This window comes from Gopherus evgoodei, chromosome 3 (genome assembly GCF_007399415.2).
Source record: "Gopherus evgoodei ecotype Sinaloan lineage chromosome 3, rGopEvg1_v1.p, whole genome shotgun sequence".
NCBI lineage: Eukaryota > Metazoa > Chordata > Testudines > Testudinidae > Gopherus > Gopherus evgoodei.
The window spans coordinates 154,658,689-154,672,055 of NC_044324.1; the positions used below are offsets into that span (position 1 = coordinate 154,658,689).

At 40.8% G+C, this 13,367-nt stretch overlaps 1 protein-coding gene across 2 annotated transcripts in view; it reads left to right on the top strand.

The window, feature by feature from the left end:
• Positions 1–35: 35 nt before the first annotated feature.
• The window catches only part of CEBPZ (CCAAT enhancer binding protein zeta), a 25,849-nt gene continuing 12,517 nt past the window's right edge, over positions 36–13,367 (top strand). For both annotated transcript variants that reach the window (XM_030557077.1, XM_030557078.1), the window contains exons 1-8: positions 36–266; positions 976–2,498; positions 4,034–4,265; positions 6,118–6,292; positions 6,550–6,638; positions 7,250–7,303; positions 9,758–9,860; positions 9,971–10,039. In XM_030557077.1, coding sequence (XP_030412937.1) covers positions 129–266; positions 976–2,498; positions 4,034–4,265; positions 6,118–6,292; positions 6,550–6,638; positions 7,250–7,303; positions 9,758–9,860; positions 9,971–10,039 — 2,383 coding nt within the window. In that variant the 5' untranslated portion in view covers positions 36–128. The remainder of the gene's footprint in view (positions 267–975; positions 2,499–4,033; positions 4,266–6,117; positions 6,293–6,549; positions 6,639–7,249; positions 7,304–9,757; positions 9,861–9,970; positions 10,040–13,367) is intronic.

A 13,367-nucleotide genomic window follows, 5' to 3' on the forward strand; every position in this document is an offset into this window, starting at 1 on the left:
AAGGTTTCTCTGACTGGGGCGCGGCCGCCCCTTTCTCCCTTCTCAGACACCGGAACCTCTCTCACTCTCCAGCTAACTTGCCGGACCTGCCACCTTCCAAGGGCTCTGTCCGGAAGTAGCTGGAGCGCATGCTCGGTGTGGCGGCGGCCTGCAGCGCAGTGATGGCGGGGCCGGCCGGTCTGAGGGAGCTGGACGAGACTGATGAGGAGGATGGATCCGAATCCAGCTTCACGCTGGAGGAAGTGCTGCGCCTTGGGGGCACCAAGGTGAGAAGGCGTCGGGGAGGGACGGCAGCGCGCTGCAGGCACGCGCGTGAGCACGTGGGGCCCTGAGAGGGCGCAGCTCCCCCTCCCCCCGGGCGCGTGCAGGGCTGCCGGCCGGCGCGAGGGCTGACGCGGGTCGGAGTGCGGGGAGGCGCAGCCGGCAGGGAGCCCGCTGGCCGGTGACAGTCCCCCGCGCACTGATCCTTACCTGGCCGGAGAAGCGGTTTGTTTGTAAATGGCGGGCGGGCGGGCAGCCGCTGTGGGGCCCGTAGCAGTTCCCAGCCAGAGCCTCTCCTCTTGCCCGTGGTCCCCTGGCACGCGCCTGTCCGGTGCGATCACTGTTCCACTCTCTGAATCCCCAAACTGGCCCATGAAGGAAAACCGCAGCCTCCTGGGCACCCACCAAGAGTGTTTTTCCTTCTGTATTAAAAAATGGAGATCTATCTATGTCATAGAACTGGAAGGGACCCCAAAAGGTCATCAAGTCCAGCTCTCTGCTTTTACTAATTGGACTAAGTAGTGATTTTGCTCCAGATCTATAAGTGGTCCCCTCAAGGATTGAACTCACAACCCTGGGTTTAGCCAGGCCAGTGTTCAAACCACTGAGCTATCTGTCTCCTTGTACAATATTTGTATGGTGCCTGTTAATGTCACTGTTTGCTTTTATAAATATTTGACTTTTTGTGTGTGTGTTTGCTTTTGCTTCATGCAGCAAGATTATATCATGCTAGCTGCTCTGGATGAGACAGAGGACCTAGTGGATGGTGGTAAACAAGGAGCAATTGATGACCTGGGGCAAGGTGAACTAGAAGAATTTATCCAGTCACTAGGTGTGTGCAAATATGCAAAAAAAATCATGGTGGTAGAGGAGAAGGAAAAAAAGGACAAGCCAGCAAAGAAAGAGAAAATTGGTAAAAAGGATACCAGTGCCCCTTCCCTAGAAGGAAAGAAAGAAAATCAAGTCAAAGAAAACAAAGGAAAAGTACAGATAAATAATGGCAAAGACGGGAAGAAGAAGACAGCTCAGCATGAAGAGCACATTCCTACAGTGCCAGTGGTAAAGAAAGAGAAACAAGAAGATGTGTTTGAATTTCATGCTAGGCAAGTACTGCTGATCAAACCAGGGGGCAAATGGTATGATCTAGAGTACACCAATGAATTCTCTTCTGAGCAACAAAATCAGGTGTTCGTATCAAAGTATAAAGCCTTGGCCCAAAGACTGTATCAGCAGGAGACAGACCTGTATAAGAGTAAGACAAAACTTCAGAAGGGGGCCTCCTCAGCTTGGATGAACAATGTTGTGTCATCAGGTACGCTAACTGACAGAATGGCAGCCATGACCCTTCTTATCCAAGATGGGTCTGTCCACGCTCTCCAATTTGTTGAGACCTTGGTGAACCTTATCAAAAAGAAGGGCAGCAGGCGTCAGAGCCTAATGGCTTTGGATACTTTCAAGGAGCTTCTCTTGTCAGATCTGTTACCAGACAATCGTAAACTCCACACTTTCTCTCAACACCCTTTCAACAAACTGGAGAAGCTTTCAAGTGGCAACAGAGATTCAAGGGACAGGCGATTGATATTATGGTATTTTGAGCATCAGCTGAAACACTTGGTGGCAGAATTTGTGCAGGTATTAGAAACACTGACTCATGATTCTCTGGTGGCAACTAAGGCTCGAGCCCTTGCAGTTGCTTATGAGCTTCTCTGTAACAAGCCAGAAGAGGAGAAGGCTCTTCTTGTGCAGCTGGTAAATAAATTGGGAGATCCTCAAAACAAAATAGCCACCAAAGCCTCTTATCTTCTGGAGACCTTACTTCATAAACATCCAAACATGAAAGGAGTAGTGTGTAATGAAGTGGAGAGGCTTCTCTACCGATCAAACATTAGCCCAAAAGCTCAATATTATGCAGTTTGTTTTTTAAATCAGATAGTCCTCAGCCATGAGGAAAATGATCTGGCTAACAAACTGATAACTCTGTATTTTTGCTTTTTTCGGAGTTGCATCAAGAAAAAAGAAGTTGATTCCAAAATGCTTAGTGCTCTTCTAACTGGGGTGAACAGAGCTTACCCTTATGCTCAGATTGGTGATGAGAAAGTGAAAGAGCAGATGAACACTTTGTTTAAGGTGCTACATCTTGTGAACTTCAGCACCAGTGTGCAGGCCCTGATGTTGCTTTTCCAAGTAATGGACTCTCATCAGACTGTATCAGATAGATATTACACAGCATTGTACAAGTAAGTGATTAATAAATTCTCTGACTCAGGGATTGAAATTTCATTTTATGAAATGGTAACTGTTAACTAAAAATACTAGTGTAGAAACACATGAAGCACTTTATTTTGTCATTAATGGCTTCTCTGATCAGTTTCCAATCTTGCTGTGCTAAAATTTCTGATATTTGTTATTAAATGCTTACCTATGTGTCCCTCCCTCCTATAATGCAGGTTGTAAAGAGTAAAGAAATGACAATGACATGACATTCACACAGGTCATCAAAACAGAACATTTAAACTTAACCCATTGGTCATGCATTGTTTTCCAGTTGCATGTTTTAACCCCATACTTAAAAGTTTGAAACTTCTTGATAGTCATCTTCTTCTGTAACCTGTATTCTATTTGTCTAATTTTTGTTTTAATAACAGTTTGTCTAAACTCTTGTACCCATACTTTTGTGGGGGGCAAGGGGTTGAGAATCCATCGAACTGGTTCTCAACCAGGGGAGTACACAGAGGTCTTCCATGAGGTGCTTTCACTTATCTAGATATGTGCCTAGTGTTACAATAGGCTACATGAAAAGCACTGGTGAAGTCAGTACAAACTAAAATTTCATACAATGACTTATTTATACTGCTCTGTATACTATACACTGAAATGTAAGTAAATACTATATTACAGTTGATTTATTTTAGAATTACATGGTAAAAATGAGAAAGTAAGCAATTTTTCAGTAACAGCATGTTGTGACACTTTCGTATTTTTATGTCTGATTTTGTAAGCAAGTAGTTTTGAAGTGAGGTGAAACTCGGGGTATGCAAGAGAAATCAGACTCCTGAAAGGGCTACAGTAGTCTGGAAAGGCTGAGAGCCACTGAGTTAGACTATGCTAGAGGCCCTGCATTTTAAAACCATCCTTTTTGCAGCTGACTGTTAGGAATTCCCTTCAAAACTGTCACTTCTTAACTGGCCAAGGAAAGTCACTGATTAATCCAGGACACTCAGATTCCCCTTTGTTCCTCTTTGTGCAAAACATGCTGCTTCTGCAGTGCTTTCCAGCCCTAGCTGACCTGAAGAATAAGACAGTGGAATTCTGACTGGCACCAGGTGGTTGGCCTGACTGTGGAGTGCTCCAGTAGGCTGATCCTTTTCTTTCCACCTTTTAAAATAGTTGTTTCTGTTCTTTGAAAGTATGAGGAGATTACATAGATCAATTTAACCTATTCCTTTTGACATTTTAAAACCTGATCATGAAGTTTTGCTTTCTATTGAGACATGTCCAACCTTTTCTTACACACAGGTTGTTTCTCTGTCACCTGACGGTTCAGAAATATGTTTTTCATGTTAAATATTGTGTATAGATGTCCCAACAGCTGTCGTCATTAACAATTCAGTATTCTACTGTACAGGAAAATAATACAGTGAATAAGAACTAACTACTCTTTCAGATATCACTATGTAATATTAAAAGGTAAATGTTAATACTAATGGTAACATCGCTATAATAGATAGAATTATCAGCAACATTTGCTTCTATTTATCTCTGTTTTCCACAGGAAACTGCTGGATCCAGGGTTAGCAGCATGTTCAAAGCAGTCCATGTTTCTTAATCTTGTTTACAAGTCTGTGAAGGCAGATGTTGTGTTGCGGCGGGTGAAGGCCTTTGTGAAAAGATTACTTCAAGTCACGTGTGGACAAATGCCACCATTCATTTGTGGAGCCCTGTATCTTGTGTCCGAGATTATGAAAATAAAACCAGGATTACGAGTTCAACTACAGGATCATGTGGTATAGTGTGGCTTTTAACAACTTCTGCAATATTGTGTTGGGTCTCCACTTACTAGCTTTGATAACACTAAAACCTTTGGTTTTTTTCCCCAGATCTGTTTTTCTTGACAAGTGATTCTGGTCCCTTTGGCTTTATTAAATGTATTCATGAACTTCTCACTAGGAGTAACTAGTAATAGTTGATTTCTCATCTGGTCTTTTCCTTAATATGCTCAAACAATTTTATATGTGGCAAAAAACAGAACAGATTTGTATTCTAGCCAGGCCCAGAGGTTCCAGTCAGGATCAGGGGGCCTCACTATGCTAGGTGTTATGTAATAATCCTGCCCCGAAGAGAGTTATCTAAATAAACATTTATTTATGTTTCACATATTTCTTTCTCCCAGTCCTCTTGGCTTCACCTTTGTTGCTTGATTCAGCTTTCCCCCTTCAATTGTGCCTTGAATTGCCTTCCATGTGCCTTCTCTCCTCCTTGAAATTTACTTTTTCCAGGAATATTTCCTACTTTATTCTCCTTCCCAGTAATCTCTCTACATCTTTACATTTCCTGAACAATTTTTCCTTGATGTGTGTTTGTCTTGTCTAACTTAGGGCCCAATTCTGCTTCCTTTGAAGTCAATAGGAATCTTGCTATGGACTATAGTTGGTAAAAGATCATGCTTTTTACTTGTAAGCTGTTGAAGGCAGGTATTTTGTCATTATTTTGTAAAGCACTGTAAATTATATTTAGTAATGTTTCAGCATCAATATTTTGTCAAGAAATAACTAATGTGGTTTGGTCACCGTGTCAGCCATTTAGCCTTCACAATTCTTTTATCCGCATCTTAGAATAGGTTAGGCAAGCATATTTCATAGTGGGTAATAATTTAAAGTTCTCAGTGAATTACGGTTTCCTATAGAATTACTTTAGAGGTGATCCGCACATATTTTGACAAAATGATGTAAAACAAGGGTATACTTTGAATAGAATCCCTGAACTTTGTAAGACTGGTGATTTGCAACCACCACAAAAGCCTACCGGATCATGGAACCTGTTCTCTTCTGCATTAAAGATTGGACAAATGGTGTCACTAAGTCCTGTCGGTTTTATTATGTGATGTTATTTTGCCTTTTCTGACGTTTGTGCCCCCAGCATTAAGCTGGGCCCATGCTCCTGTGGGATTCTCTGATGGTTATGACATGACCAGCTTAGTAGTGTATATTTAGAAATTTCCCTTGGGTCTGCTTATACTAGGAAAGTGACCTGCTGATGGTCATAATTTCCATCAACAGTTTTCCCTGATTCACCCCTCTGGCTGCTAGTGTCGAAAGGGGCCAATCCATTTTCCAATACCATTACAGAAAGTGCCCTAGTTACTAGTAGAATGTAGAGTGCTTAGTATAATGGTGCTGGAAATTGTTTTGTCTCCAGCAGCCAAACTGTTTTCAAGACTAGTAGAGAGCAGGTCAGGGAGAAGACATTTAACAGTGGGATGTTTTCCTAGGCCCATGGTGTTAAGAGTCGGTGGTACTATGTTTCAAGTAATGTGGTAATAATAAAGTAAGTTATACGTACGCTGACATGCCAAGTGCCCCTCTTATCTCTGTTTGAAATAGTAATAGATTTTGAAGGCCAGAAAATACCATTATGATTGTCTAATCTGACCTGATGCTTAATGCAGGTTATACTATTTCACCCAGTAATTCCTCCATAACACCCAATAACTTAAATATCTACAACACCAAGATCACTTTGCTTATATTTTTGTAAGTTACCTTTAACACAATTATGTAATCTTGTCAAACTGAATTCATAACCTATTATTACTACTATGTAGAAATGAAACAAGTCATGAAAGAATGTTTTACTTAGGAGTCTGAAGAAGAGGAACACTTTCATGACCTGGAAGAAGCTGAAGAGGATGAGGAAAAGTTCACAGATGCAGACAAAGAAACGGCAGCAGAAAGAAAGAACATGATGGAAAGTTCTGTCAAAGGAGACAATACAAATTCAGCAGCCTCCTGGGTGCATCATCAGAACATGAGTGGTAAATTAACTAGAAAATCTAAGTCATATTCAGCAATACTGTTATCTTCTGGTACATTGATAGAACTCTTAGTGGAAATATGAAAGAATGAATTAAAACATTACTTTTAAAGAATCTCTAAATTAGTCTGATCCAAAGGAGTCAACCTTCAAATAGAAGTTCTCTTCTATAATTTGTTTTGAATATAAGTTATGTTCCCTTATGTTTATGTACGCATGTATGTTTGAAGAAACTTAAAGCTTTTGTGCTTGCTTCAGGTGGAAAGAATTCAAGTTGCTATGATCCATTGCACCGAAATCCATTATTCTGCGGTGCTGAAAGCACAAGTCTTTGGGAATTAAAAAAGGTAAAGTGTCCTTATGACTTTGTTTAATTGTTTTTTATGCTAAAACCTAGTTAAGTAAGAAAACAATTTGGCTTTAATGTCATGGACTATAGACTTATCTTTGCTCAAACTCACTCTTAACAGTTACTGAATTTTGTGAAATTTTAATCAGATGGGAGTAATATTGGATTAAAATGATATCACTTATTCATATTTAACTTGCATAGATTACATGTCATGTCAATAATTTTACAGGGTATGTGGAATTGCAACATTTAGATAGAGATTAGAATGATAGCAACGGATCTTTTCCATGCTCTTACATTTCCATAGTTTTTTGTACTGAATAAGGTTGTAGTACAAATAGTTATAACAAGCTTTAATCTTTATTTTGTAATAAATTGTTCAGCTGTTCTCAGGTAACACATCAGACTTTCTTTAATTCAAAGTGGCTATGATTTGTGTAGCTAGTAGCTGAACAAAATTCTGTATTCTTACAATGGGGACATTCCAAGATTCTGCTAAGACATCATGTATAATGTTGCTGTAGCAGTAGTCAAATGGGAGAGGCTTTTGTTTTCTGATTGCACACATCTTTTAAGCAGAAATAGACAAATGTTTTTATTTTTTAGCTTTCTGAACACTTTCATCCATCTGTGGCTCTTTTTGCAAAAACTATCTTAGAGGTAAGTAATTTACCATTCCATATTGTGAAATTTCATTTTGTATTGGCATTACAAAGACTGGTGAATCACAAGTATAAAACATAATGGAATAACTAGGCCCCCAACAGTCTGTGGTTTACTAGATCTAAACTTTGTAGTGGGGCTACCTGATTTCTGGGTTGTAACAGCACTTGAACTCTGCAAATATAGCTAGGAATTCTGCGACATCATGAATTACATGGTTAAAATAAAAGGTCAAAAAGAGTGTTTTTGTGGATTTAAATGTTTAACCTGAATGAGAAAATGCTTAGGAGGAGCCAATATGGATGGCTTTTTCTTCATAAGATCACATTTCCACACACAGTGGGCATGGCCAGTTGAGGTTTCACAGACCTGGCAACATATCCTCCACTTTTTGCACTGACATTTGTTCGATTAACTTTATGCAGATTGATAGGTGTCTCATCTCACTGATTTATTTATTGGGTTTTCTTGGATTTGGGTGCAGATGGAGGATGAATTTACTTTTTTCAAAATGTCATGGTGCCTTTTTCTGCTGTATGGGATTCATTGCTTTTCTTTTGTTGCCTAAATGTATGTAAATCTCTTAATGGAATCTATTTCCTCAAAGAATAAGAGGGCTGGGTAAATTTGCAAGATGTTTAACGTGCTTGGTTCTGGTATATAGACTTCAAGGATTAGGGGCCTCTTCCAACCAGTCCTTGCATAGCATTTTGATTGCAAAATGATCTATCTCAGGGGTAGGCAACCTATGGCACATGTGCTGAAGGTGGCACGTGAGCTGATTTTCTATGGCACTCTCACTGCCTGGGTCCTCGCCACTGGTCCTCTGAGGGGGGTCTACATTTTAATTTAATTTTAAATTATGCTTCTTAAACATTTTAAAAACCTTGTTTACTTTACATACAACAATAGTTTAGTTATATTACAGACTTATAGAAAGAGGCCTTCTAAAAACGTTAAAATGTATTACTGGCACGCAAAACCTTAATTTAGAGTGAATAAATGAAGACTTGGCACACCACTTCTGAAAGGCTGCCGACCCCTGATCTATCTGTTTGTATTGGTAAATTGAGGAATCTTACTTTAATTTCTTGGAAAGTCAATATGCACTTCCTTTTAAAAAGATGCTTCCATGTGCTCATACTATAAGAAGCCCACTTCTCTAAACTTCAGCTTCAGATTCCTAATTGAAATGCTATAATTCTTCTTATTATGAATCCTTTCAGTTAACTAAACCAGGCTGAAAGGTTTGTGTACTCAAAGGAGAGTTATGTTAATTGAAAGTGCAGAGCTATTTACATAGTACCATAACTGCTGTCACATCTTGACTTATTTTTTGAGATGGATTTTTGTCAAAGGGCCTTTTTAGGCATATTTGTCTACTTGCCACCCCTGCATATTTTGCATAAGAGCAAAGATCCCTTCTCCAGGCTTTTCCAGTTTTCTATCTCACTTAGTCTCCTGACAACGTCCTCTGAGTTTCTCTTCTTTTAAAGTTGCGGTTATAAAGAGATTATAAAGGATTAGCTCCCAATACGTGGGAACTGGTTTTGTATTAATCTAAGACTACAGGATGGTGATGGATGCCAAATAGATGCATGTCATAAATACTAACGGTAGAAGAGATGAGAAGTGTTCATATAAATAAATACTTGGATAATTGTAATGTTCTTTTTGTTTTGAATGCTTTTCACAAAATGACAATGTAGTCAGAACAAATAAAAGCAGCAAAGAATCCTGTGGCACCTTATAGACTAACAGACATTTTGGAGCATGAGCTTTCGTGGGTGAATACCCACTTCGTCAGTTGCATCTGACAAAGTTGGGTATTCACCCACGAAAGCTCATGCTCCAAAATGTCTGTTAGTCTATAAGGTGCCACAGGATTCTTTGCTGCTTTTACAGATCCAGACTAACACAGCTACCCCTCTGATACTTGTCAGAACAAATGCATTCTATGGCATTATGCTGTTTGAATCTGTGCCGAAGTGAACATATAAAAAGTATATTTTTAAAAAACATTGTAATTTAGAGATTTTGTTTTGTCTCTGTGATAGCTAACTAGTGCTGGGCATAGATTGTTGTTTACTATGATATATGCACCTTCTTATCTAAAGGACTTTAAAGTTTGTAATTGATCAAGCACTTCAGAGTCTATGCAGTAAACCCATAACGAGGCTATAGGAAGGTATCATTGAACTGTTGCAGTGGTCAAGAGCTGGTGAAGGTGTCCTAGTGCTAAGAAGAAAAATAAACCACAGAATTTGAAAATCTGAAAAGAAGTATATTAACTTACAGGTTCACATAATTAGATATCCTCTAACTTAGTTGAATATTGTATTCTTTTTGTTTAATGTTCAAGTTTGATGCTAGAGCTTTATGTAATTTGAGTTCATTTTTTGTGCAGTTTGAAATTAAGACCTTGATGGTTTGGGGCTTTGTTTCTTCCAGGGTGATTACATTCAATATGCAGGTGACCCTCTACAGGATTTCACACTAATGAGATTTTTGGATCGCTTTGTGTACCGAAATCCTAAACTTCATAAAGGCAAAGGTGGGAATCTTTCTATACATTATAGGACATGATCTTTATTGTTGATATATGTAGTGGTAATGTGAAACAACACGTTTTGTTACATTTGATTGATTTATGTTCTACCACAGAGAACACGGGCAGTGTGGTAATGCAGCCAAAGAAGAAACAGTTAATGAATGATGTGCGTAGTCTTGCTGGTAAGCTGAAACATTTCCAATTGAAATATTGCAGTGGCTAAGGAATAATAATGTTCACGATGGTGTACATAAGGTGGTAAATGCCTTTTGTGTGTAGTTGTTGCCGTCAGTATACATATCTGTACCCCATGTGGTGAACATTATTCCTGTTTCATCAAGAAAATAATAACAAAAAGAAAATTGTTCTCCAGAGGCAAGCAAGTGATATGTGATCCTTGCTCTTCAGTCCAAGCTTCTTACACATGATTATGTATGGAATGTTCACAGCTCAAAATTCAGGATTGGTAAGCCACCTTATCAGCAGGCGGTGCACACCTGTCTGATAGAGGCAAAATGGTCATAACTGTCTCAGCTATCATTTTCTGTATCTATTAATGATTAAGAAAATCCTGTAGCCTTTGCTTCTGCACATGGCTTGGTTCAGCACATTTCCTGATGCACCTTTTTAGTGTTTTTTAAATCTTTTCTTTATGCCTGTAGTTCATTCACTGTCAATTTCTTTATAGTGAAGTAGTTTCTTTTCCTCAGGCAATCAGTGAGCTGTTGCTGTCTGGTTAGCCATCATAAAGAGAAATGCACACTAGCAAAGGAAGGGGTAGAACTACTGAAACAGCAGACCTTGCTGTCCATGAAGCCCTGAGAGACCTTACGGGAATATAGCAAATGGAGTTGTTTTTGTAGTTTTCATGTGCTGGACAAAACGTTCTCATTTGTTTTATGAGATCCTGCTCCAATAAGAGGCTCTGGGGAGAAAAATAGTCACATAGCTCATGAAAAGGATGGAAAATAGCAGACTAATTGGCTCTTGTGACAAACATCCCTGCCAGCCATGCGTCGCTAAGGTAACTTGGGACGTCCAGCCATGCTTATTGAATGATGGGTGCAGTAACTGCCAACAGTGGCGTATTAAAGGCATATTCTGGATTTCTTTGATTTCCAGTTTCCCTAAGAGAAAAGCCAGTTGCACCTGAGACCCTGAAAGGCACATGAATGTGGAAGGAAAATGGGAGTAGAGGAATTAAAAAGCAAGGGGGGAGAAATATTGGAAAGAAGGTGAGCGTCTCAGTAGCTGGTGATGGCCTTGCAGAGGAGTAGGGAATAGCAGAGATCCTGATTCACCCTCCTTTTCTTTCCCATTCATTTTCCAGCAAGTGTAATGCAGTTACTGACAGATCCCATGCATCTTTTTCCACATTCTCCTCTTCCACTGCCAGATTTCCTCCCTCTCTTCCTCTTATTTCCCACACAGCTTGCAGTATTTGTAAGCTCTGACAGCTGAATTCATGAGGCTTTAAGGGGCTCATGAAAATAAAACTATGTTGACATATCGGTGTATTGGATATTTAAAAAAAGAACTTCCTAGATAAAAAGCTTAAGCTAAAATTGTGCCATTGTAAAATATATGTATATTTAAATTATTTGACTATCGTATTCATATTAAAATAAAGAAATAAAATTTGAAAGTCAGGAAACTCAGTTCTACAATTAACAGCCATCTGAGTGACCTTTATATCAGCACCTATACCTACCCATCAGAAACTCCTTTACTCTTCACCTTTTACTCCTGAGGGAATTATGCACCACTGGATGTGCGCAGAATCAATGTCTGCTGCAGATTTCTTTGCTTCCTTGCAGAAAAATGCCTTTCTGACAGGGAAGCAAAGGGAAGCCACAAGAGCAGTCACATGCCCCTCCCCAGCAGCGTGGCTGCATTGTTATGGGCACCTGAAGCAGCTGGCAAAGAGGTAAATCACTGTGTGGAAGCGGGGCTGGGGACGATGCCGTGTCAGACCCATCCCCTGGACCGCTGTGCATCTGGATTTCCCACCCACACACACCCCCTCCTCCCCATGGAGTCCCCTGTACTAAGACCCCCCACCTACACGCACCTGGCCGGTGGCTCCTACCCTGTGCCGGGCTCAGCTGCTAGTCCCAGTTGGGCTGGGGGAGGAGCGTCCTTCCGCTGCATGGAGTGCCTGGGGCTGGGTCAGACCTACCTCCAGAAACCTCCCCTGGCTCTGCACCCCCTCTCACATCGTGCCTCCATCATTCCTCAGCTGTAGGGGGGATCAGTCATTGTACGGGGAGCTGCTCACCCATTCACCCAACCCCCATGCATCTAGACTCCCTTCCCCCTGCTGAATCGGCCACTACCACCCCCCTTGCTTATCCCCATCCCCACATAGCCAGACCCTGCTGAGCCCTAATGACCTTCACCTGGACCTTCCCTGCAGAGTTTCGTTGCACCCTCACTCAGAACCTCCCGCAAGAAGCCCCTCTGCTTCCAGATGCCCCCGCTGAGCCGCCTGCACCCAAATTGCCCCACACAGAACCCTCTCATCCCACACCTGGATCTGTCCACACTGAGCCCCTCCACACTTGGATCCTGCCGGGCTGAGCCCACACCTTGTGTGCATGGCACAGAGGGGCAAGGCTCTGGGGTGTTTCTGGGGCAGGCCAGCCCTTGTGCTGTGTCCGGGTAAGGTGCAGCCTCACCGCCAAGTCTGCGGCCTGGGCAGAGGGGGGAAGGGAAGTTGCAGGCTGATCTCCCACCTCTGTCCAGCCAGTGGTCTGTGCTCCCCACTGCCATGCTAGAGCCACATTTATTTATTGACAAATTTGCAGAATTTTAAAATATTGTGCTCAGATTTTTTTTTTTTTTTTTTGGCACAGAGTTCCCTCAAGAGTAACCTTATCAATTTTTCCACTGCTGACAAACATTCCTCTATATACTGTTTCAAGAAATGTCCTCCAGTTCATTTGACCATTCAGAGCAAGATACACAAGTGTCTTGCTGCTTATCTATGTGTGGTACAAAAGCACTTGCTGTCATCCACCATTCTAGAGAACCCTACCTGCTCCTTTCACCCCTTCTATTCTGTATCTACCTCATCTGTGCTCACTTGGCTCTAATACCCTGCCCTTCAGAAACTGCTCTGATGCGTGCTGCTTTTGATCCAGTTTATGTAAGATGGGTAGGGTAGGGCCACAATTACTGAGGCGTGTTTAGAATATTGTTACAAATTCACTTGTTAGTGATGTGAATTATTACAATAATTTCAGAACTGCTAATGGTGCAACAGCATACTCGTATTCCCAACAGGAAGATGGGGTTGGGATACAGGGTCAGAGTTAAGGTTGTTTGCAGAAGCTTAACTAAATTTCTTGCTTTACAAATATTTGTTTTAGTTACAACATTCTAATAATTAACTGTTTAAAATGAAATGAGATTTTAAACACTTAACTGTGTGTAAAATATTATATAAGTTTGTGCTGGATCTCTAGTTTCAATTCATATTGCTGTTCCCAAGTTATCATATAACCACAT